Source organism: Sitophilus oryzae, unplaced genomic scaffold (genome assembly GCF_002938485.1).
Source record: "Sitophilus oryzae breed Bouriz unplaced genomic scaffold, Soryzae_2.0 scaffold_1440_pilon_pilon, whole genome shotgun sequence".
NCBI classification, from domain to species: Eukaryota; Metazoa; Arthropoda; class Insecta; order Coleoptera; family Curculionidae; genus Sitophilus; species Sitophilus oryzae.
In genome coordinates this window covers 968534-994393 of record NW_022146105.1, presented here as the reverse complement: position 1 = coordinate 994393, position 25860 = coordinate 968534, and the positions used below count along the sequence as shown (strand labels likewise).

General features: G+C 29.9%; 1 protein-coding gene across 2 annotated transcripts in view; it reads left to right on the top strand.

The window, feature by feature from the left end:
* Positions 1-25860, top strand: part of LOC115876690 (metabotropic glutamate receptor) — a 130059-nt gene that overhangs the window by 44917 nt on the left and 59282 nt on the right. For both annotated transcript variants that reach the window (XR_004049188.1, XM_030892573.1), the window contains exons 3-4: positions 15786-16677; positions 22569-22895. Coding sequence is in view for 1 of the 2 variants with exons in the window: in XM_030892573.1 (XP_030748433.1) it covers positions 15833-16677; positions 22569-22895 (1172 nt within the window). In the remaining variant the exon portion in view is untranslated. The remainder of the gene's footprint in view (positions 1-15785; positions 16678-22568; positions 22896-25860) is intronic.

Below are 25860 nucleotides of genomic sequence, written 5' to 3'. Positions count from 1 at the left end.
GTTTATGAGTTAATATAGAAAATTCGAGTTTTAAATTAATAGGAAGAGAGTAAGTCAATTATCAGAATTAGCATTTTTGAATGGATTTCTCTCTGATTAGAAATTAATCTAAAGTTGGACCGGAAATCAATTCATGTGTTTAATTAAAGCGATTTAGTGAAGAAGCTAAGCTCAGTTTATCCTTTAGATTCCAGAAGAGGCATATATACAGGGTCTAAAAATGCAACAGTAAGAAAATTTTATGAATTTGAAGAATTAAACCAAGTAATTTTTGTAATTTTCTTCCTGAAAAACACTCGATTGCAGTTCTTTTATTTCTCTCTGTATTTTTTTAGTAATTTCACTTAAAAAATATTTTTATTACTATTGCAATTTTACAAATAATGTGTAGAATGAATTAAATGATATATCTGATATATCTCTAGCTGCATTAGCTGTTCAATATAGTTGTTAATTAAAATATGCTGTTAAACTAATCAATCAATGTTGTAATTCTATCTATGAAATGTAAAGCCTGTTTAATTCGAATCTATTTTAATTCTGATATGATTTTGTCATATCCCTCTGGTTATTTCTATCTAAATTTGCTGTAATTGATTTGGAAACAGAGCCATGCATTTTCATCTATTTTATTTTTATTCCTGTCAGGTATGGAATTATATCCAATTTCCTATAATTTTCCTTTGGTCTTTATATACAATAATAATAATACATAATTATTTTAAATTAGGTAATTCTTATTAATCAAACATAATTAGATTTAAATTATATAAATTAATAAACGCTTCAATTTTGCACATATCCAAAATACAGACTATATAAATAAATATGTGTTTGTTGCATTAGTATATAACATATCTATGTATTGTTAGTGACTAAAATATTATAAATATACAGGGTGAATCTTAAATAAGTGCAAATATTTTCAGGGCTGGTAGATCTCAATAAAAAAACACTCTTTACCGTTTTTCAAATAAATCCAAAATAACCGAGTTATTTTACTATAAAAATTACAGTTGAGGGTTGGAACCTTTGGTGTTACACAGCAAAATAAAATACTAAATCACCACAATACACCAAAACATTTTTACTTTTACACTGGACGCGCGTTTCGCTAACCATGTTAGCATCATCAGCAGATCATTAAAAACTAAAAAAACAGTTCTTAATCATCTGCTGATGATGCTAACATGGTTAGCGAAACGCGCGTCCAGTGTAAAAGTAAAAGTGTTTTGGTGTATTTAAATTATTTCCAAAAAAAATACTTTTTGTTAAAATTTTGAGAACCACTGAATCTTTTCTGGATTTTCTTTCTTGCATATTTAATCTACTACCATATTTCCATATTATCAACAAACAAATTATGTTTTTTATATAAAAACTAAAAAAAATCCAAATTTTCAAAAAAAAATGTTTCATACTACCCCTAAAAATATTTGCACTTATTTAAAACTCACCCTGTATAAATAGATACAATATATCCTATATTAGAATTACCACAAAATAGAACCAAAATAGCAAATAAAAGTATACTTCACTGCCTAAATATATCTTGTTTTGTTGTATTACCAAGGTTACTAACCACGAAGCTAAATACCCATAACAGTACACAAAAGCACAAAAGATTTTTTATATGAGTTATATATTTTTTCAAGTCATATAGATCGATATTAATATACTTTTTAAAAGGCATATGATACAGTCAGTAGAATGTAGAATGTTTAGAAGGGGGTTAATCACCGCGACCTTACAGATTTACTCTGTGTTCCCCGTTCTTGAGTTATAACGAGTTATAACTCATCATACAGTCTCAGGGCTTTGCAAAAGCTAGTATATGAGACGGCTCCACAGAGACCAGCTCTCCATCTTCGACATCAGCCGTACCAAAGTGCACTCATTGATAAGGTGTTCTGGGGATTCCCCATTTATTCATTCATACATACATTCAGTAGAGAAAAAACCTTGGAGAAAGTCATTGGCAAATGGATTTGATAATTACATCAACCTAGTAAAAAAGAAAATTAATAAAATACCATTATAATATAATACTTCTAGACAAAATCAAAAATAAGTTAAAAACCAGACATCAAACCAGCCAAGAGAAAACATATGACCGAGTACTGCCGATGAAGAAAAAGATAAATAAAATTATTAAAATGTATATCTTACACATTCTATTAAGGATACCATAGACAAAGAAAAAAATGCCTATTAATGTTTAGATCACGTACTAATTTTTCTAATACTCTTTTCCTTGATATCGTTCAATATTTGTATAATTAGAAATTAATCCAACGCAGTCGTTATGGAATGAAATTAGATGGGGCCAGAGACGCATTTCCAATACTGAGAGCGAAATTTGCTCTTGGCAAAGGAAACTAAACAGAATAGAAAGTTAATCATTGTATCCGGCTAACGGAGATCGTCAACAGTCGATAAAAATATAAATGCCCAACTTCCATTTCGATTTCGGAGGATTCGCCAGTTAAACGATGTTTCCTATCCCCTATTAATCACCAGAAAAATCTAGCTAACTAGTTAATTTACTTAAAATATGCTATTGAATATTTTGCGACCTGCTGTTTATTTTATTAATTTTATTTTGCAAACTGGGATAAAGTAAAAAGTGTAATGCCTTTGAAGTATATTTAACACCAATATTCACAAAACGCAAACAAATACATGTGAACAGTATTATATTGTAAAAAAAACACAGTATAAATATTATAAAAAGTTTATATGATAGGACAAAAACAATATCTTCAGACAATAATTCACTAAACAACGATATAAAGCACATCAAAAATGCATTAATAACAAACGATTATCCACCATCTATAATTGACAAAACATTAAACGAAATACAAACCTCAAACCATATAGGCAGAATACACACAATGATAACAATACGCAATATATATAACTTACAGTTCCATAGATACTAGGCGTTTCTGAAAAAATAAGAAGGATATAACATACGAATATCCTTCAAAACACAAAATATACACTTTAGATCCATCTTAAGCCATATTAAACCAATGAAGTAATAACAACGTTGAACTAACCTACAACAAACAAAAAATGTAATATACAAAATACCATGTGAATGTGATAAATTTTATATTGGTGAAATATCTAGACCCTTAAATGTTCGAATGAAAGAACATAAAGATTATTTAAGAGCGATTTTCGCAAATCTAAGATTTGTCAGCATTCCTGGGACACTAGGCACAGAGTAGATTTAAACAACACAAACAAAAATTATTATGAAAGAAGGGATAGCCTCTGAAGGAAAAATAAAAGAGGTTTAAAAATAAATGTACTGCTCAGGCATAGAAGTACTATTTAATTTTCAATTAAAGTTAAGTAAATTACTGAAATCTTTAATAGGTAAAAAGTCGTACAAAAGTTAGACAACAGAACTAAGTGCAAGAACTCTGAAATATATATTAAATTTCTCTGCAGTTATTTAAGAAAGTACATAGAATTATTTTTCTTGGCGTTGAAATTCTATTTTTAAGAATTCGGATAACGTAAAAGGTGCTTTTAACGCTAGAAGTGTAATAAATTTATTTTCTGTTAATTCCTAAAATCTCCGAAGCTGACGGAGGTATTATAGTTTTCGGTTTTCTACATTTGTTCTTGCTTCCTGGCCACCAAACAAAGGAAGTTTTCGCAGTAAATACTGGCAGTCCATTACTATCTATTTCCTGGCTGAAAGTTTAGCATTTTTGATCCTTTTTAGGGGAAGTTTTTCGTGCATTTTAGTGCTTTGCTTTGAAACGAGACCTTTTATTTTCTCCTTCGCTCATTATACGTACAGCTTTTATAAACTTGCAAACAACCGCTCAGTTATAATTTGATGAACTAAATAACAATTTCGCTCCTTAATTATATTAAGTTTTTGTAAAAATTATGACTCAAATTAATACAAAATTTCAGATTTATACCCTCAGTTTTGCAGCAGAAAATTAGAAAATTTTACCACATATATTTAAATTAAGAATGGATCGTTTTAACAGAGTTAATTATTTTCATAATACGTAAATTAAAATTATATTACAGGGTGTAAAAAGATGCTGTATCAAACCCTCACATCAGTCTATTGACTTGTCTATTCGAATTCTCGACCAGATCATGCGGCAAGACGTAGAACAAAAATAAAAGACCTCTTAGTTTTCATCAAAAACACGTCGGAAATTTTTCGCAAATAAATTAATTGCTGCAGAGGCACTATAAAATCAAGTAGTAAAAAAACAATAAATTTATATTTCTGCTAAAGTAACCTTTAATTCTTTTGAGAAAAATTAAATGTTTTCTTGGATATAATGTCAATGCAGAGTGTAAAAAATAGTGGGATAATTTTTTTAGCTGAAATCACTTATAAAAAAAAACATCTTCCCCAAACACAAAATTGTAAAAATTTCTCTGCGAAAAGGCATCATTCTCTTCACGACAAACAGAAACGTGTTTTCATGTTCCTGGTTTCAGCTATTCTAAAGTTGAAACAGTGAAAATTATGCATTTCCGCAGAAAAATTTTCATGACCTTCTATTTGGAAAGGCTTGCAAATACCAAATAGACAAATATTCAACTCATTTCAGGTAAGTTAAAGTAGTCCTGATTTCATAACTTTAAAAGTTGAAAAACTGAAAATGATGCATTTCTGCTAAATTTTTTTTTATATATACTACCATATACTACATAAATAAATTCTCTTGTATAACTGATTTCACTTAAACAAAAGTAGCCCTGATTTCAGCTAGTTTAAAGCTGAAAAACTCAAAAAGGATGCATTTCCGCAGAACAATGTTTGTGACTTGATACTATGCTTTGATATATTTCAAAAAGCTTGGAAATACTAATAAACAAATATTTCTTACATAAATTTCAGCTAAACAAAAATTAAGCCATATATTTATACAAACTTTTTCTTTTATTCTGATGTTTGGTACTTTATTTTTTAACATCCTGTATATAGATAATTCAAAACATAAAAAATATAGATTTATTTATAAAATCTCTGTATATTACTATAAATTAAAGTTTAAAAACTAAATTAAATAGATACATATTATTATTTATAATTAAATCTCAAAAATATATTTACCAAAAACCAGGTAAATGTTTTAGGAAAACTTTAAAAAATAGAGGCTAAAAAATAGCGAAATGGATAGACCTGAGGTTGATACGGCGTTATATTCCATATGAAACACGGTTACAAAACATTTTACGCTTTGCTAACCGCAACCTGGCAAGAGCACCTTGTGCAAGCGTCAGTTTAAACTAAATGCTAGCGATATTTGCGAATTTGCTAACGCTTTACTTTTTACTACGTAAATCTGCACTAAAAAGTGGTCAAAATGGAGATTTTTAACATAGAAACACATATTTTAAGGTTTAAATATTTTTGGAACATTCTGATTTCCTATTTTATATTAAATAAATAAAAAAAAAACATTAAAACTTTAAAGTCAAAAGAAAAGACCAAGGGATAATAACACCCTTTACAATTTTCTTTTAAAATAAACGTCCAAGGACTGTGTATTACGTTGAAAAATAATAATTTAAAGTATTTTCTATTATATTTACTGTCTTACATTTAACAAAAAGCAGCTGAAAATAGAAAGATCTTATTAAAATAATCATCAAAAAGGTAAGACGCATGCTCAAAACCGACTTAAAATAGAGAAAAGCTGATACATACTGGAGAAAATCAAATATCAGCCTCAAAAAAATTTATTGAAAAAAAAACAATATTCATACGCACTATCTTTTGTAAAATAATTAAAAAAAGCTTTGTACTATGTTATATTCGAGTATTAACGCTGATCTAAAAACTACATTACTTATACTGATATCCCTCTTATACGAAAAATATAAAGTTTTATACCATAAAAGGGCAACGCTTACATAAAGCAAATCTTTACTTCAAGCAAAAAGCATTAAATTAACAATTACAAATGTACTCACATGTTCAGGAGGTTCAGAAAAAGTTCCTGCACAACACACAACCGGAAAAACTATTTCACTATCACTTTTTTCAAGAAAATTAGAAAAATTCTTTGATACTCCGCTAAGAACTGACACAAGAGAACGCGGAAAACAATAACCGAATCAATCTAGACCACAGATCTAGACGTATGGCGTTTTGACAGTTGCGCTAGAAAACTAAGGCTCAGTATAGACTAATTTTAAACAATTAGGCCTGGTTTACGGTATTTTTACATTAGATTTTATTGAAAAAAATTATTTTTAATGGTTTTTATTTGTGTAATATCACAACATTTTCTTTGAATATCATAAAAATATTAAACGGCCTGAAATAAAACATTAAAGTTATTATTTATTAACATTTAAAGAACTTTAATGTACAGAGTGTACAAAATAATGTATGTAATATATACTCATAGTCTACTAAGAGTTAGCATTCTGAAGCAAACTTGTTTTAATATTTTTAAGAGATGCTGTGGTCACTGCATATGGTGTTTACTCGATGCCATAACGTTTAAACAATCCTTGTTTTCTTTTTTCTACTGGACTGAAGCATGGACACCTTTTTGGCTACATCTCAAATTGATAAGAACTTTATGAAAAAGAACCCATCCTATTATTTACAGTTAAAAAACCCTGTACATTACGTTAAACCCTACCTTTTTATAAGAATAAAACCGAAATACAAAGCAGAACGGAGAGTGTGGTCTCATTTCCGTGGTTTCGGAGATTTCGGTTAATGTCTTGTTTTGGACGGTTGTTTACAAATTGGAGGGCAGACACGTGGGAGTATTCCTCCCCCTAGGCCTTAAACACTGTCTTCAACTGTCTATTATATACGTGCAGGGAAGGGTTTTATCGATTTACATCATAGGTAAAAAGCTCCAATCTGCGATTAGTCTCACTTCCTTTTTATTATTTTTTTTTAATAAATTTAACATAGATAAGTTTTTATTTGGCATGTAACTGTTCTGGCAATTATAATATTTAAAACTACAAAAAAATCTAGTCTGTAAATAAAGAACAGATCAAAAAATCAGACTGGTCTACAGAGCTAAATAATTAAACAACATACTAATGATTTAATATTTTATTTCAAAACGCTAATATATATTATTTAAGTTGTTTTTGTTTTGTTTCGATTATAGTACTCGAAATATTCGAATTATTCCAGTTAATATTTATGCCAAATTATACAGATTTAGTACGCTACAATTCGCTATTAATATTTTTTTAATATTATTTAGTTTCCAGCGATGATTATTAGGTTATTAATATTTTAAGCGTATTAAAAAAGTTGAAGTGTTGCATTTAAATAATGATTTTAAAATTATATTATTACTATATTAGAACTTCTCTAATATACTCCGGTAGTTCAGCGTCTTTTACTAAACGAACAATTTCGATATTTTTAACTCTTTACTCCGGATACCGACAAAATTCAAAGGTAAACTAAAATATATTCTGCATTTTAATGAAAGCGAACTACAACCAGTCATCGGTGAACGAGGGATATATGGTTAGAGTACCTACATAGTGAGGCATCTCGATACGATGCTAGCCGCGATGCATTCTACGCGCACGTATTGCATCGCGGCGATCATCGCATCGATATGCCCCACTATGTTTGTATCCTTAGACGGTTAGATGCAGTAAATAGTTTTTTCTGTGTAGTACAGAAATGTTGTATAATTCCAAAAAAATAGAGCCAACCAAACGACTGTTGCTGAGGATATGCAAAATATTGGATTGAATTCACAAGGAAGGAAGAATAAGTAACATTTCTGATTCAGTTAATTATTATTCCGATTCTATATTTGAGACATAAAAAAATCAGAAATAAAATAAGGAGTTTTGTGGTGAAATTATACCAAGTACAATTCAAAAAAAAATCAAACCATTTAAGAAATAAAAAATTGTAAACGAACTTAAGAAGAAAAAGACTTATCTCTAGGTTGCTTGGAAAGTATAAGACAAAACAACCAAACCAGACAAAAAAAAGACAAAAACTTAACAACGAGGTATTGAAAACAAAGTAAATTAATGACTATATACTTAAAGTAGTTCAGAGGATGACAATGTTTTGTTGAAAATAAATCATAGCGATACTGTAAAATCTTTATCACAAAGTATTTATTGGGTCGAAGAAAACTGTGCTTCTACGTAATATATTTTGCTTTTGGTTTTAAATTTTGAGTTTGGGTATATAAATCAAAAATAAAAATTGAATTATTTTCAACCGAAATAAAATCTGCCTTTTACGTTATCCTGAAGAAATTAAATTTTATACTTGACAGTTTTATTTCTGCGATACTTCAAAACACATTACTTGAACTCGGATAAAACTATATATTAAAACTCGACAATGAACAAGATGTCTGAACGAATATAATGTAAAGTCTTATAATCCCTATATACGGAAAAGAAAAGATATCCTTAAAATATTTAAATTAATGGAAATTCTGACGCCAGTTCCCATAAATTTATGAAAATGAATAAAATTGACGTCAGAATTTTTCCGTCGTCAAATTACAACAAACTGGAGTTTGATCATATTAAAATTTTATTAAGTTAAAAGGATAATTACCATAAATCTAAAACACAACAAATACACACATATTTTAGTCATATATGTATCAATATGTATATTGATACATATATGAGATTTCCTGTAGAAAATTTCATTCTCAATAAAACCTGTTGTTACTTTCAGTAATCCGGTTGCTTACGACGTTGTTAGATGAGACATTTTGCCATTAAAACAAATTTTGATTCATCATCAAACAAAAACATCAAAGCATGGTCCAGAATGCATCTTACAACAGGATAATGCCAGGCCTCATACTGCGAGAGTAGTTTGAAGTTGCGATACCTTGAAGAGTCCAATATCACAATTATGGATTGGTCTGCTAATAGCCCTGATCTCAGTCCTATTGAGAACTTTTGGGACCTACTAAAGAGAAGACTACAAAGTCGTCCAGAAGCACCAGATCTTTAAACTTTAGGAGAAAATCTTTGAGAAGAGTGGAACGCCTTTCCTCAAGAGATTATTCGGAGCCTCATTCGATCTATGCCAAATCGATGTGCAGAAGTGCGTAGAAACCGCGGAGGATACACACATTATTAGGAAAAAATAATAAAATATTTCCGTTGCCATTTAAGATAAAAATTGTTTAGCACTGTTATTGATACATATTGTAGTCATTTACGTAATAAAAATACAATTGTCAACAGTTTGTCAACTTTTTTCGTCATGAACACCAAAGTGTGTGCATACACTATATTCAAACTTAATTCCTATGGAATATATTGCTAAGTTTATATATATTTTCATTGTTTAAACAGAATTTGTCAAAGTGATGCCTAATTTGTTTTGACTAGTTTAGTTTAGATTTCTCTTTCACAAATATATTCCTCATTTAACAGTATTGAAAGTCAGAGGAACACAATTGAAAAAGTAAACGGACATTTATTAACTCTACGAATGTAAATTTGTAGCGATCGGTGAATTAATCTTCTTAATTAAGTATAGGCCTGTCGTACATCAGACCAAATTAATCCTAAACCGCAAACTCAAAGCTGCAAGCTTCATTTGTGCTTCTGAATTTTAACAGAAATTCATTTATGGGGGTCCGCAGCATAAAATATAAGGGTCGATATATCCAGCTAGCTAGAGCAATTATAGCTCTGTTTTTTTTTGCTTCCTTTAATTGTTACACCACCCAAATTCCTTAATAAATAAATTTACGCCGTTCTGCACAAAAATAACGAGGTAGCCTAAAAGATAAATAATTTTAAACGTTTTTTAATACATAATATACACTCAGATGCAAAAAAAGCAACAGAAAATGTTTAAGCGGCCTATTTGAAAATAGACATATTTCTTTAAATTCAAGACGTTCGTTTTTAAGAGACTCTGTATACATAAATAAAATTATTGATTTTTAAAAAACTAGGGAGAGAGAAATCAGACAACGAACAGAGATGATGGGTGTTAGGTAATAGTTTTTAGACTACCGTTCCAGACGCGTTGATGTTATTTTGGCTCGTAAGTTTTGTGACAAAGAATGGTTATTAAAGGTAAAGTAAAGGTTTTCTCATTATTTAACTAGTGTTAACTAAAGCATATAACTAATTTGTCTGTTGTAATATTCTATGCTAAAGATTTTCCTTATTTAAAAAATATAACATATAAATTTGACGAAAAATGTTTCCTTTGCGATTTTTTTACACTGAATATACAGGGTAAGTTTCCTACGATGTTTTGTATGGGTATCTCGGAAACTACTGGAGAGAGAGAGTCGGTTAAATGGGGAAAGAATTGCAGTTTTGTGGGGTCATAAATATGCACCTTTCAGATTTTTGAAAAAGTTCATGGCTTACTAGATATTTCGAAAAAAACAAATTTGGGCTATTTTAAAAATTGTCCCTAATTCCATTATCAGCTATTTTAGACAAAAAGTTTTCAGATAAAAGTTGTAGATAATCACATCCTTAATGAGATTGTTTCTTCCGTTTTTTTCTAAAGCCTGTTATTTTTGACATATGACACAAACATATGCTTTTTTAAATGGAAACCATAGTTGGCCACGACTTCATAAAATGCGCCATTTTTTAAGCATTTCAGCGATATAAACTATAATATGTTTTCTTCGAAAAATTACTGAGTTATAGCAAATTCTTATCTTTTTTAAACAATTTCACTTTAAACAAGTTTAATCGTCTTTGCTCTTATCAATGTGAAGCTGTCACATCCAAATTTTGTAAATTAAAATAAACAAAAATTGTAAATATTAATTTTTCAAATGAAGAAAAGCATGTAGGAGTATTGGTTCAATTTTTCTTGACCATATGTACATTTTCGAGAATACGTTGACCGGTAAATGTTACGTTTTTTAGAGAACGGTTTTCAAGACATGTTAGAAAAGTTAAATTTAGTTATAGCCAATTCTTATCTTTCTTACTTAGGTTGTATTAGATTGTATTAGATCACTTAGATTTCACTTAGATGGTATTCTATTCTGGTATATGGTATTCTTATTCTGGTATGATTTATAACTTATAAAAAGTCAGAATATATTACTAAACGGTTTTTTACAATTTACATTGTACAAACTTAAACTTAAAAAAATAATATCACTACATACACTTTAAGTTATTTTAGAAAATGTTCATTGTTCATTCAAAAATCCGTCATTGTTTTGAGTTGCCTCTTTTTAAAACTGAATTACTACCTATTCTCACAGAAAGACCGGTCGACTTAATTAAACTTCTCTCGTACCGCCACTTCTTTCAAGTTCTTTTGTAAATCTTAATGTTAACCATACCGCATAAAAAATCTAAAATGGATAGGTCAGGTGATCGAGGAGGCCCATGCAATTGGTCCACCTCTTCCTATCCCTGAGTTTGCATAATTATGATATAAATAATTTTTAACATTTCTTTCATTATGGGGGAGGTCATAATGAAAGTCATGTTGAAACCACTCTATTGATGCGCGAGTATCTACACGCTTTTCTTCTTTTTGAAAAACTTTGTGTTTATTTTAATTTACAAAGTTTGGATGTGTCAGCTTCACATTTCTGAGAGGAAAGGCGATTTAATGAGAGAGCAACGGCGGTTTCCATGGCTAACTATGTGAAATTGTTTAAAAATGATAAGAATTGGCTATAACTCAGTAATTTTTCGAAGAAAACATATTATAGCTTATATCGCTAAAAAGCTTAAAAAATGGCGCTTTTTACGAAGTCATGGCCAACTATGATTTCCATTTAAAAAAACATATGTTTGTGTCATATGTCAAAAATGACAGGCTTTAGAAAAAAACGGAGGAAACAATCTCATTAAGGATATGATTATCTTAAACCTTGTGTCTGATATCTTTTTCAGAAAGTTTTTAGAAGTGTACCAGGTGCTCTCGTGATTTCGTATTAAAAAACTTCGTTCATTCGCGAAACTTTTTGTTTTAAAATATATTTTATGCGACTATTGATGTTAGAAATTTTCATTTTCGTTAACATTGAAGGCTTCCGGAATAAAAGTGAAATTTCGCTCTGTCAGGGACTATACTAGATTGATTGAGGTGACGAAAATAATTCACGTTAATAAAACTACACACAACCAAACTTATATGGAATCACTCTTTATTTTTGACCAAATTTCTTGCAATGATAAAAATTGGTATACAACTTTAAGATAAGGCTTTTTGATGTAAATAAACATGATAATAAAGAATAAACAACTGCTGCGATTTATTTTATTTTGAATTTTGTTTTCAGTAGTAAAGTCACGATTGTCCGGTAATTTTCACTCAATCCAAAAAAAATAAAAAATGCCTTATAATTATTGCCCTCACCGAACGAGGAATGTTCCAGAGAGACGTAGCAGAGATAGTAGGCATTTCCCAGGGTGTTGTATCGAAAACATATGGAAGGTACTTGGAATTAGGAACACACAAGGATAGGCCCAGACAAAGTCGTCAAAGAGTCATAACTGACCAACAAGACCCCCTTGTGTGCTAAACTGCTAGAATAAATCCTAATGTTTTTCATTTTTTCACCAGAGTTACAAAGACAACTTCTGGCAGCTACAAGTGTGAACGTTTCAGTTGAAACCATAAGAAAAAAGCATCGTGCACGAGGGTTTTACAGTAGGAGAGAGTTACGGATCCCACAGTTATCACGGCAAAATAAAATTGACCGGCTAAATTGACGCCTTCAATATTAAAACTGGACAACTGAGAATTGGCAAAATTCTTTTTTTGGACGAGACCAGAATTGGCCTAAGATCAGATAACCATCGAATTCGAGTTCTCAGAGCTCCAGGAAGACGAGCGAGACTTCAGACTGCCAAATCTGTACAAAGATATAAAAGAGGAACTGTAATGTTCTGGGGAGGTATTATACTGGGAGCAAAAACTCCATTGTTACCACTGCAACAAATCTTAACGGGTCGGAGATATGTTGATTTGGTGCTAGAACCAATCGTTAGTCTTTGAGAGCTGCAATTGGGGATAATTTTAACTTCATGCACGATAGTGCACCTCCCCATACCAGCAGAGTGACTAGAGAATGTCTTGAAACGGAAGGTGTTATAGTTTTGGACTGGCCTGCCTATTTACCAGATCTAAACCCTATCGAACACATGTGGGACTAGCTCAAAAGAAGGGTTAGGGCTCCTCGAAACAATCCAGGAAATCTCGCACAGCTTATTGATGCAGCATTAGCAGAATTGGAAAACATACCATAAGGCAACGTGGATAATTTAATAAGAAGCATGCCAGCGCGGATAGAAGCTTGCATAAGGGCTAGAGGTGGCAACAAGGAATATTAAAATTATCAATTTTCTTTTTGTTTATGCTTTTTGGCCATTAAAAATTTAAATCTTAATTTCTTTTCAGAAACCAAAAAAATACCATTTTGTTTATTTTGGGAACTGATTATTTTTTTTACAACATCTTAAACATTATGAAAAATTATGAAAAATAATAGATGATTCTATATAAGTTTGGTTGTTCAAAAACTCGCTCTTCATTAATATCAGTTTTATAATGTTTTTTAAAATATTTTTACAGTATATTTGATTGTTTTCTGCAAACAAAAATAACGGGAAATATTATTTTTAGTTTAAAATAATAATTTAAATAAGCACTTAAACTGTGAACATAAAATTAAATGATTTTTTATAAATATTAATATATTTTCAAAATAATTTTTAGTTATAAGGGTTATATTAAATCTACACAGTATATAAGGACCCAAGATTTATCCATGATTATAATCAAATTTTAGCACTCATACATATTTATACATCTAAATACAGTTTGTGTTTGATATATCCTATTTTAATTTACAAAACTCAAAGGTATTAAGATTTTAAATACAAACAGGATTTATATAAATGTCGCTGTGATATTTTTGGAAAAACAAAACGTTACAAAAATATGTTTGATTTAAATTAAAAATCAAATTGGCATACTATTTTCCCGCTTTGAAATATCATACGAAAAAAAAATCGACGTAGGCATCAAAAAGTGAAATAAAATATGGTATTTTTTAAATGCCGATTTGGCTGCTCGATATTGTGTAGAACTAAAAAATCGCTATACACAACAAAAAATAGCGTAAATCATTTAAAATTTCTCAGTTGGAGAATGCTTAACGTCATTACAAAAGAAGCGCCGTCAAAAGCGATAAGGAACATTCGAAAATCCATTTTAAATTATTTCCAGGCATGTCTGATGTTTCAGGAAACATCCCTCAATTTCTTTTGTAAAAAAGGATACAATACAGTTTTTAAACACCGTTTTTCTAATAAAATTATATTAAAATTTATATGTCAAGCATTCAAAAATACATCGTAATATATAAGTAGATAAATTAAATAGCTCAAAGAGAAGTGTATCTAATAAACAAGGATTATTTATACATTTTCCATAAATAATAAAACTAAAAATGTAATTATATGCCTGTATTTGAAAAGTTTCCTTCTTCCGTAAAGTTCTGCTCTGCACTATAATTTCATGTTTAATTTAGGTGAATAAATAACATTGCATAATGTAAACAAAAAGGTTACGATTGTATAAAGTTATTGAATGTATATATAGATTTATTAAACAATATTTTGTGTAGTATATACAGGGTGGTCCGAATTGTACTCGGAAAACTTCGGCAAAAAAGTTCATATAAGTTTATGTTCTAAAATAATTTGTGTCGGAGATAAAAGGTGTAGAAGTTTCATTTTTATTCCGATTTTTTCCAAATAATTTCTGAACTAATGCTGATATTTGGAAAAAAACATCTACTTGTTGGGGGCGCCAACTTAGGTGTTTCAAAATTTTCATGTCTCAAATCAAATTTCTCTCAAAAATACTTAGACACCAATTTTTAACCAAATATCGACGTCAGTTCCAGAATACAATTCGGATCATACTGTATATAAATATTTTTTGTACATTTTTTTTTTGAAAAGCAAATCCGGCTACAACAAAATAAGTTATAATAATAATAAACTTTAGTAAAAGATAAGTTTAAATAATTAAAAATTAAACAATATACTTCACAAGCTTACGTGGAAAATCAAGCTTTAAATCACGGTAATAAAATATTAAAAAACAGAAATCAGTCATTCCCAAAGCAACACAACTAATGACTAAGTCATTCAAAAGCTTACCTTCCAATAGGTAAATTATTAATTACTTTCAAAACTAGTTCCTATTTCAAAGATAAATGAGTTTTCTAATACATAAATTACCCTTCGTTTTGTTTTAAAATGAATTTACATTAGATTTGTACTATTTTATTACATAACAATTATTATATCTTTTATTAGATATTAATTAGTATACCCATTTGATTCTATTCTAAAATATAATAAAGACATTATTAGAAAATGTTACTTTACTAAAGCATAACAGTTGCATTGACAGTTATTGACGGTAATAGTGAAATATATCGGACTAATAATAGACAAAACGCACAAATGGCAATGTAGTACATGACATACTGATTAAGAGCAAAGTGAAAATTATTGTAAAATATTAATTAGACTATTAGATCATTCTAGTCATTTCATTTAAATTTTGACTATGTTATAATTAAATATATATGTATTTCTTAACTTCTAATATTATATAATTTCTAATACTACAAATTAACTTGTTAACAAGCATGTTAACATACATTCTACATTCTAGATCTACTTGATAACTGAGAGGGTAATATAATAATTGATAATCAAGTAATTATTATCAGATTATTAATTAAATTACATATTTTTCTCTATTGTTTCAGTGTAATTTCTGCATCGAAGACACAAAGAGGTAACAAGCTAGCTGGGGATGTTATTTGGATTTTTGGTCATACCTCTTCTTCCTTTTCTGTTTGCCGAAAAAGACATCTCACCGCCTTTGGCGGAGCCCTGGATAGCTTCGACCACTGTTCCTGGTGACATCATCATCGGAGGTTTGTTCCCTGTGCACGAAAAAGGCGAGAAAACAGCATGCGGCCACAAAATCTACCACCGAGGCATCCAAAGAATGGAGGCCATGATGTTCGCCATCGACCGAATAAACGCAGATTCCTCTATATTACCTAATATCACAATCGGCGCACACATCATAGACACCTGCTCCAGAGATACATACGCACTGAATCAATCTCTTCAATTCGTAAGAGCCTCTGCACTGAACAACATAGACACATCCAGTTTCGAATGCCAAGACCACTCAATTCCGAGACCTCGAAACAACTACTCAGGTCCAGTTTTTGGAGTAGTCGGAGGAAGCTACAGCTCGGTGTCCCTTCAAGTCGCCAATCTTCTGGGCTTGTTTCGTATACCTCAAATATCTCCAGCATCAACGGCCAAAGCACTGAGCGACAAAAGTAGATTTAAGTACTTTGCCAGGACTGTACCACCAGACACGTTCCAATCTAGTGCTCTAGTTGATATTGTTAAAAGTGTAAACTGGTCGTATGTGTCTACCGTTTATTCAGAGGGGTCGTATGGCGAATATGGCATAGAAGTATTTCATAGAGAAGCTCAAGAACGCAACGTGTGCATTGCGACAGCGGAAAAAGTTCCTAGTACTGCAGATGAGAGAGAATTTGATAACATTATTAATAAGCTCAAGAAAAAGGTCAATGCAAGAGGTGTGGTGCTGTTCACCAGAGCAGAAGATGCCAGGTAAGTTAACTTTGCCACAAATATCTTTGTTTACGATCAACTAAAATATGTAAAATACTAATATTTTATACTACTTGAGAGATTAAAATCAGTTAAAGATGCTAAAAATGCTAAAAAATATACCGCTTGCAGTTTTTATACATTTACTATTTACTACTGCATATAAAAATTTCATATAAAAATACCTTAAAATTTTATTAAGGCTTTAACATTTTACGAATCAGTTAAAAAGTCTTAGCAGTGCCATTTTAAAAATGAATCATACCCTCACGGTATAAAACTGTCTAGTTTCTTGGGTTTTTAGTTATTGAACGATAGAAATTATTATGTTGATGGTAATTTCAAAATTTTCGATGCTACCGGTAAATCAAATGAATTAAAATTACTAGGAAGTTTAAAAAGTATTTTTATTTAAATTCCGGGCATGACAAGTGCCCTTCAAGTATTGTATGTTCAAAATATACCGTATTTAAGGGATGCGAATTATCTAGATTATACTGTATAAACAGTATATAAAATACGATCCTTGCATTTCAAAGAAAACTAATCCCATATCCTTTGAATGATCCGCCTACTCCTCAAAAAGATCCGCGTATTATCGATTTGATATTATAAAAAGGGTTCTCATTTAATTTCAAACCTAATATCACAGAAACGACACTTGAATATTTAGGTCTAGAGACTGAATTACCATTGACTAGTCAAGCAAGAAACTAGTTTAAGACATGGCGATTAAAAAAAGTGTAACTTTGATATAATTATATTGTCCCTGAATGCTCTAACTTTTTTATTTTTTTTTTAGAAACTCTCAATATAAACGGTATCTTTATGCAGAACAACCAATTTATATTCTAATTTGTTAGAAATAAATCATGAAAACGAGTTTTAAAAAGCAGAACGATGGCACATATACCTGTTATAACTACTGCTGGCCACAATACCTGTTTGTTTATGCGTTTGTTTCCTTCAATATTATTCCTAGCCAATGCTGATATTTAGATAAACTTTCCCGAGGGTAGATCAATTAACAACTTCAATCGAAGCAATCATAAAAATTATTAAACTAGTGGATTTTTGGAGGATTCGTATGGATTTATTAAGACGATTAAACTAGGATTCGTAAGAGTGTATCAGTGAAGTCAAGATCGTAGATAAGAAAAAGAAATGTATAGTAACACAATAGTAAACTGTAGAGTGGGCTAAAATAACATCAATCTTTCCTAGAAAACTCTAAAAAAAGACGTACTGTGGTTTTCTTTTAGCTTTTATTTTCGGCAGATGTCACGATATAAGACGATTATTCTGGTAAAAAAGCAGATTTACGTCATTGAAAATTATTATCAATTATTTCTATATATAAAAGTTTATAAACATTATTTAATGATTAATAATCATTTAACGATGTTTAACTTGTACCCAAAATATCGCTAATTGTATTTATTTAGTGTTCCAACATAAAACAGCAATTACAGACGAAAAGTTTTCTCATTTACATCAAATTAAATTTAGCTTCTATTAGCTCAGAGTTGCTAATTTTTCGGTTTTTTGTCAAAAAACTAAATTTCAAGCTCCGAAACCTTTATATTCACTTATATACCCAAACGTAAAGTAATATTTGTTTGGGAAAAGACACATATTGATATAGCCCCCAACAGAAAAGTTTATTAAGTAACTAAAACAAGAACAAATATATTGGTTAATTCCAGTTTATATATAAGGATAGAAACTAAAAATATATTTCAAAAACGTTTTTGTTTACTCCTTTTATTTGCACTAAACAGTATATTCATTTTTTGGACAATATACAAGATACAAGGCAACCAAATGTCCCAAAAAAACTCTTTTATCTAGCTCTTATTTTATAGGTTTTTATTTGAGATCAATTAATTATAAATTCCATTAAATCACTTAAACAGATTTCCACTTAACCATTTTTATGTAAATTTACGAAAACGAGAGTAATATTTAAAATTCTAGAGAAAAATTGAAAATAATTATGAACCCTAAACAAGCTTTGTTCGAACCTTATTGAGATTATACGTTCTTTTTTCTTGTTCAAATAACTTATGGTAATTGGTTGTTTTTTTATTACCATATTTGAGCGGGCTACTTTCCTGTACTTTTATTTTTCTTATTGGATTTGTTTAATAAACTAAAATGCAATTTTACAATTTGTGTTATTTAATCTCCTCATTTTTCTTGCTGGCCTTTAGATTAATTAGAACTGAAATCTAACTAGGTTATTCCTGATATTTAGAAAAAATATGTATCAATACCTGTTAGTTTAGTTGTACAAATATACGAATATAATACGCAAAGTATCTGCAAATTTAATCTCCATTAGCGCAGTTTAATTTAGTCAACATGCCAATTATAATTATATCGTATTTGTGTTTAACATTATTAAAAACGAATCAATGGTTTGATAAATTAAGTAAAAAAGATTTTAAAATTTTAATTGTGTGATTAATCTAATTAGGCATTCAAAGGTAAATACGTGTAACACACAAAAAGTGTTAAATTAAATAATAATGTTGGAAATTCGTTATTCTATTATGAAGAATAAATATCAATTTTTATGAGCTTTACTTTTAAAACAGAGTAGCAAAATTAATTTAAATTTTCTATTCATTAAATTTTGCTTTTGTAATTTGTACACAACCAATTAATTTCTTTATGTAAATAAGCAATTTCAAAGAAATAATTATTTCTGCTCGTTGTGCTAATTTATAAATAAATAATTTTCTTGTTCCGTTTTACCTGGACTCTTTAATTATTTTTGTGAATTTATATTTCATGGCTCTCATACAGATTTAACGTTCAATTATTCTAATATAATTCATTGTTATTTTTTAGAAAAAATAAAAAAGAGTGGGTTTCAAAAATCATAACTGGCATGAAAATCAATGTAATAATTTCTATCCTTTTAGCGTATCAATCGCATTCAAGACAAAGAGCATATTAAAATTCAATATTTATTCGATATACACATGTGTTTACAGTATTCTCCGATGGTGGCAGCACCGGCGGAGAATGCACCAAGCCTATAGAATTGTGCATCTATTATCTTATTATTTATCTTCGAATACTTTAATACGAAAGAAAATCATGATAGAGATCAGTTGTTGCAATAAAATACTTATTTTCCTCTAAACAACTTTATTAGTTGAAAGATTTTTTTACATATTTTTCGATGAAAAATAATAAAAGAAAATAGAATTCGTGCAATCGTAAGGTACAAGTCGAAAGGCAGTCTAGGAATTTTAAGTATGCACTGAGACAGCGATAATTTGAATTAAAATGAACCCAGCAATCTGCGGTATAGATCGGAATTTGTAATCGACTAAACCTCAATGAATTGTTCCCCGATCAGCCTGACATGAGGGTCAAATGACGCGATTTGATTTTGACGTATGTGCGTAGATGGAAACCACAATTTCAAAAACTGCGATTTGATTGTGAAAAACATGTTCAACGCTCGAAATTTCAGAAAATTGGGAAATTAAAATATATAACCTTCCATTCGTAGTAATCAAGAATGAAAAGTAATAAAGCGTTAGTGAAATTACACCAAACGTCTTAAAATAATTAACTCTATAAAATTAATTCTTAAAACAGAAAAAATTGGGTATTAATGTATTTCTATATTTTTCCCCTGAACATATTTTAATTATATTTACCATGATTCCAAGAAAGTTATAATACGTCATTCAAACTCATTAAGCCATTAACTTTGGCAAAGAGCCAAAATATTTACTGTATATTTTGCTCATTTACTTTACCTTTTAAGGATGTTCTCCTAATAAATGAAAGTTAAACAAGAAAATGAAAATAAATAAACACATTTTAGCTGATTATTTGAAGGAGCCTAAATCCATTTTATATTTAATACGCCAAATAAATTGCAATATTACAGCTCATATAATATATAATAACTTTAACTTAGAAGAAATTAAAGAGGTTAGATTAAAAAATTTAAAGAAAGCAACCATATAGTACACATGCGAGTACATAAAAGCTAGAGTAAAGAAACTACATTGATTTGTTTTCACCGAACAAATACAAACAAAACGTAAACAAACCGACTGTTTATTTGCAGTTTGATTTTACCATAAACTTATTGTCATTTATAAAATGCAATACCCGGTGCAGGTACATATCAGAGGACAGGCACTACTGACCAAAATACTAATTATAAATAATAAATATTTCTAAATATAATCGAATAATAAAAAAAATAATTTAATTACTAAAAATATTTGCTCTTATTTACGACTCACCCTGTATATTAAGAATATAATATATTCTTCTACTATTTCCAGTGAATATTCTTCTACTATTTCCATTTAGTAGAATGTCTTTTCTGTCTACTATTTGATTCCGACTACATTAGAATATATATTTTCTCTCCACAATGATTATTATATAGGATATATTAAAAAATAAAATATGAAGCAAACATAGTACATGTGACGGAAGTAGTAGAAAACATATGAAACCATAACGATCAAGAGCGATGTAATATTTTAGCGAAAGCTGAGTGCTAAGTAAAAAACATATATTTTCCTCAGCAAAGAAACCAGGAAGAACAGGATTTCCTTTTATATAGTGTCAAATTAAAATATTTTTTTTATTTAACTTTCAATAATATCTTGTTTAGATTATTACTAAATGTTTTACTATTTTGGGAAAGCACTAATATACAAAATTAGCATTGTTTTCTGTTATAAAAGATTCGATTAAAAATATGCAACTCTTCTTGCGAAATGATATCGCTTGTATTAATCAAAGAAACAATCGCGAAAAGAAACAAAGATCTTTGGTCAGCGATAGATTAATAATAAGTTCAGATTTGACAGCTATTCAATTAAACCTGTTCTTTCAATTAATCAATCATTTTCTTATTAAATTTCCCTTTTCTTCCTCGATTTCATATATACTTTCTTCTTTCATATCTCTCTTTTCATATCAAGTCTTTAAGAACAAATGCCAAAAGCAAAATAAAATAAACAACAATAGCGTATAAGAAATATGTAGATAATTACTCTATGTCTTTTTTTATCAAACTTTCGTGGCAGTATTTTTTTAAATGGGTGGAATTTTAAAATAAGGACATAAGGACTCCCTTTCTTCCTAATAAAGTGTTTTATCACTTTGACGACATGGGATTACGGAGGACGACACTGTAGATTAGACCTCAAAACGTTGAAGTATTTTTTGTTCGTTAGGCAACTTAGTATTTAAATCAAGAACCACGAAAGCCGGCTGAGGAATTAGCCTCTTTAGATCTATAATCCAGTGATTATTTTTGCTCAAATCCGATATTTTTTAAGAATATAACATGTTGAAATGTGCATACATAAGAGCTCGTAATAGGAATAGATATTTCTTTAAAATATTAAATAAAATTATATATCGCAATTTTCCACAAAAAACATAAAGTTTGGAAATAAAACATTTCCAAACAAAGATTAATAAAACTTAAACTTATAGTAAACAATATGTTAGTTTAATAAATGATTTATTGCTGCTCATTTCCATACATTCTCATAACAGTTATGTTAATCAACTAAATCAAATAATACAATAGAACTTTATCACGTAGTTAACTGATAGCTTTATTATGGACCACATATTAGAATTATTAGTTAAACACGCCTAGGCAATCGGGTTATACGTTACATTTAGGTGTTCGAAATGAGTTTCTAATTAATTGAAACTATTTCGGCTAGACAGTGATAAGTTCGATTTAGTTATGTCGGCTTAAACTTAATTTAAATTTACGAAAATTAAATAACTCCTAATTTCCTTTTCCCTATTTTCTACTCACCTTTATTATTGTAATAATAAAACTGCTATTTTTTTAATATCAACGGTTCTTAATTTTTCAGGAGACTACTAATGGCTGCTAAACGTGGAAATGCCAGCAGCCATTTCTATTGGGTTGCGAGCGATGGTTGGGGCAAACAGCAGAAACTGGTAGAGAGCCTAGAAGAGGTAGCTGAGGGTGCCATAACAGTAGAGTTACAATCCACCAACATTCCAGAGTTCGACGCGTATATGACATCTCTTACTCCTGAGGAAAACAAGAGGAATCCGTGGTTCGAACAGTATTGGGAAGATTTTTTCCAGTGTACCTTGCAGAATAACTTGCCATTAGAAACAAATGTCACCTTCAACGTATGCAATGAAGATCTAAGATTGAGACCTGAATATGGGTAAGTGTTTTTCCTTATATTGTTTTGAGACTAACATAATTAAAATGGAGATACAAATCAAACTTTAATCTTTCTAATGATTGTATAAACAGTATGCTAGACAAATAGTCCATTTACATACTTTTAAATTGAACTTGCTTAATAATTCTCAAGCCATGTATAAATAAGTAACAGCGAAATGTTTGGTTTCCCACATTTACAATTCAAATGTTACCAAGAAACAGAACAGTTCTACATCTGCGTCTTTTCAAATATTTCGTACGTAAATGCGATACGAAAATACGAAGTGGCCTCAATACTCCTTATATCACATTTACTTCCTACCTGCCAGACTAGGATAAAACTTGTCGAATTTAAAACTATCCATATATATCAGACCACTTCCATTATAGAATAGTTGAGCCAGAGACGACAAACTATGCAAAGGAACTATCTTTCTTTCCGCAGAGTTTATTTATTTTATTTTATGTCTTTTTTCCTTGTCTGCGAAAACTGAAAGCGATAACAGCATATTCTAGGCTTAAATAAAACTTGAATTACATTTCAGATACCATTGAAAAGGAATCAATTTGTAACTTATTATGAATGACATTTTGTTGTTGTGTCACTGTGCGTTAACCTGCAGTAAAATGCTCATAAACCATATCAGTATCCCGAGCAGGAAGGTGTATTACATCATTTTTTATTATCCTATAAACCGAACAAAACATCAGACTGTACCAGAAAAATTATGCAGAAATTATTTTGTCTCGTGACAATAACATTCGTATTGTTAAAAAATATCAAAAATATTTTTAAAGCTATATTAAAATAAATAGCTAGAACCAGACACTAATAAGTTTATTACAAATGTTTATTACCAAACATTGTATATGGTTTTTATAGTTATGTTAATAAAATATTACTTTCTTCTAAGAGTTCTGTAAAAAAATTGGACAGTCCTGTAAGACGAGGCCTTTCTAAATGGCCAGGCAAGTTTGCAATAGCAAGTCTGAACGAATATTTAGACATTATTTGCATCCTGTTTGCTTTGCAGATGCAAATTGATTAAATTCATGCTCACGCAGACAAAATTCCCAAACGCCTCTAAAAGATGACCCTTCCCTAAATTTCTAATACAGAGGGCTCTCGTTACGCATTTAGTAAATTTGAGTCTTGAACACAGTAAACTAAATGAACACAGAGTATAAATTAAATTGGAGAGTTAATTCTACCTTTATAACAATGGAATAAAATCTTTTTTGAAGTGAAAGTTTTTTATGCGTGCTGGGAGCAAAAATTCAAGGCCATGATACATGAGCTACTGGTAACGACTTAAGCCGGGACCTCATTCGGTCACACGCCACGCCACGCCATGCCAACCAACGTCATGAAGATCTGTGCGTATGTTTTTGCATTTAATTACATGTGTTGCGTACACACTAGGGCTCACGCCACCCCACGCCACCCCATCCCAAAAACTGTTTGTTACACTTACAAAATTATTTGTTACACAAAAAACCATTTTTACGTCTAAAAAAACTATTTGTTACACGTAAAAAACTTTTTTATGCGTAAAAAAATTAAATATTATTACTTTTTCAGCATTTCAAACTACACTTTTTCAAACATGTCCTTCAAATACGTCAATTTATTAGCTGTTAGTAAAGCCCCATACTCGCACTTCGCTCCTTCGTCCCACTCGCGTTACTTCCTCGCGTTCCTTCGTCTATTCGATGCTTGGAAATTAGTCAATTATGCAACAACACACCACAAAATATTTTTAATATAGCAGCTACATGTTTATTACGAAATATCTAGTAGGTAACCTCCAAAATTTTTATAAAATCCGGAAGGCGCATAATTTTTATTTTATAAAACTGCAATTCTTTGTCGTGTCAAAAATAAAAATTGAATTTTAATAATATATTTATTTTTAATAAATCCGAATATTTCAGTATCATGTACAATGTATATCAGTATGAATGTACAAGACGAGTCAACAATAGAGTAAAGTTTATTATGTAATTTATATCGAAACCATGAAATATAACATACTAATTAAACGTTAATGATGTCAATCCCCATTCCTTCAGATATTTTTGTAAAGGCATCATGGACACTATTTCTATATTTTTATTTTTGTCGCTACGATTACATAAATATGTACATTTATTTTTGCACAAATATGAAGACAATAGTTTTTTTCTTCCATTTTTTAGACTATTGTGTGTGAATTATTTTTATATCGACTGCTATATCGATTGCTAGATGTACAGGATGTCCCATTTTTGTGTGTTTTATGGGGTTTCCAGTTTATGAGTAGAGATATAAAGATGTGCTGTTTTCACATCATTGTTCTATTTATTATGAAACTAAATATGCTACACACATATTTATCCTAGCCTTCTAGTTCAAAGTAATTTCTTATTTCTTTCTTTTACTTTTTATTTTTTAATTAGTAGAAATTTTTGCATTTTTCGATAACCTTTGTATCTCGATTATCTTATAACTTATCGAAAATGTGAAAAGGGTTAGTGATGGGTGGTGAGTAAGTATCCAATTTGTAGATAAATAAAATCTGGGTATATATGTATATACCTGTAGATTTAGATGAACATCCTAATTTTAATAAAAGGAGTTTCCGACGACCGCATAGTAAATACCCGGTATAATACCGGGAATAGAAATATACCAATATATAATATCTACAATATATATAAGAAATATTGTAGATATACTCGTATTCGTGATATTACTGGTATTATACCGGGTATTTACTATGCGGTCGTTGGAAATACCTTTTATAAAATTAGACTGTTCATCTAAATGTACAGGTATATACCGGATATCCTGATTTTGTGTTGTTCTACCCATTGAGAACTTACCCACCGCCCGTGTCTCGTTTTTCAGGTAGAATGGCAGTGACGAAAGTGGTTCTTCGTTGGGAGCTGTCTATTTCGAAAAATGACTCAAACCTATGTTC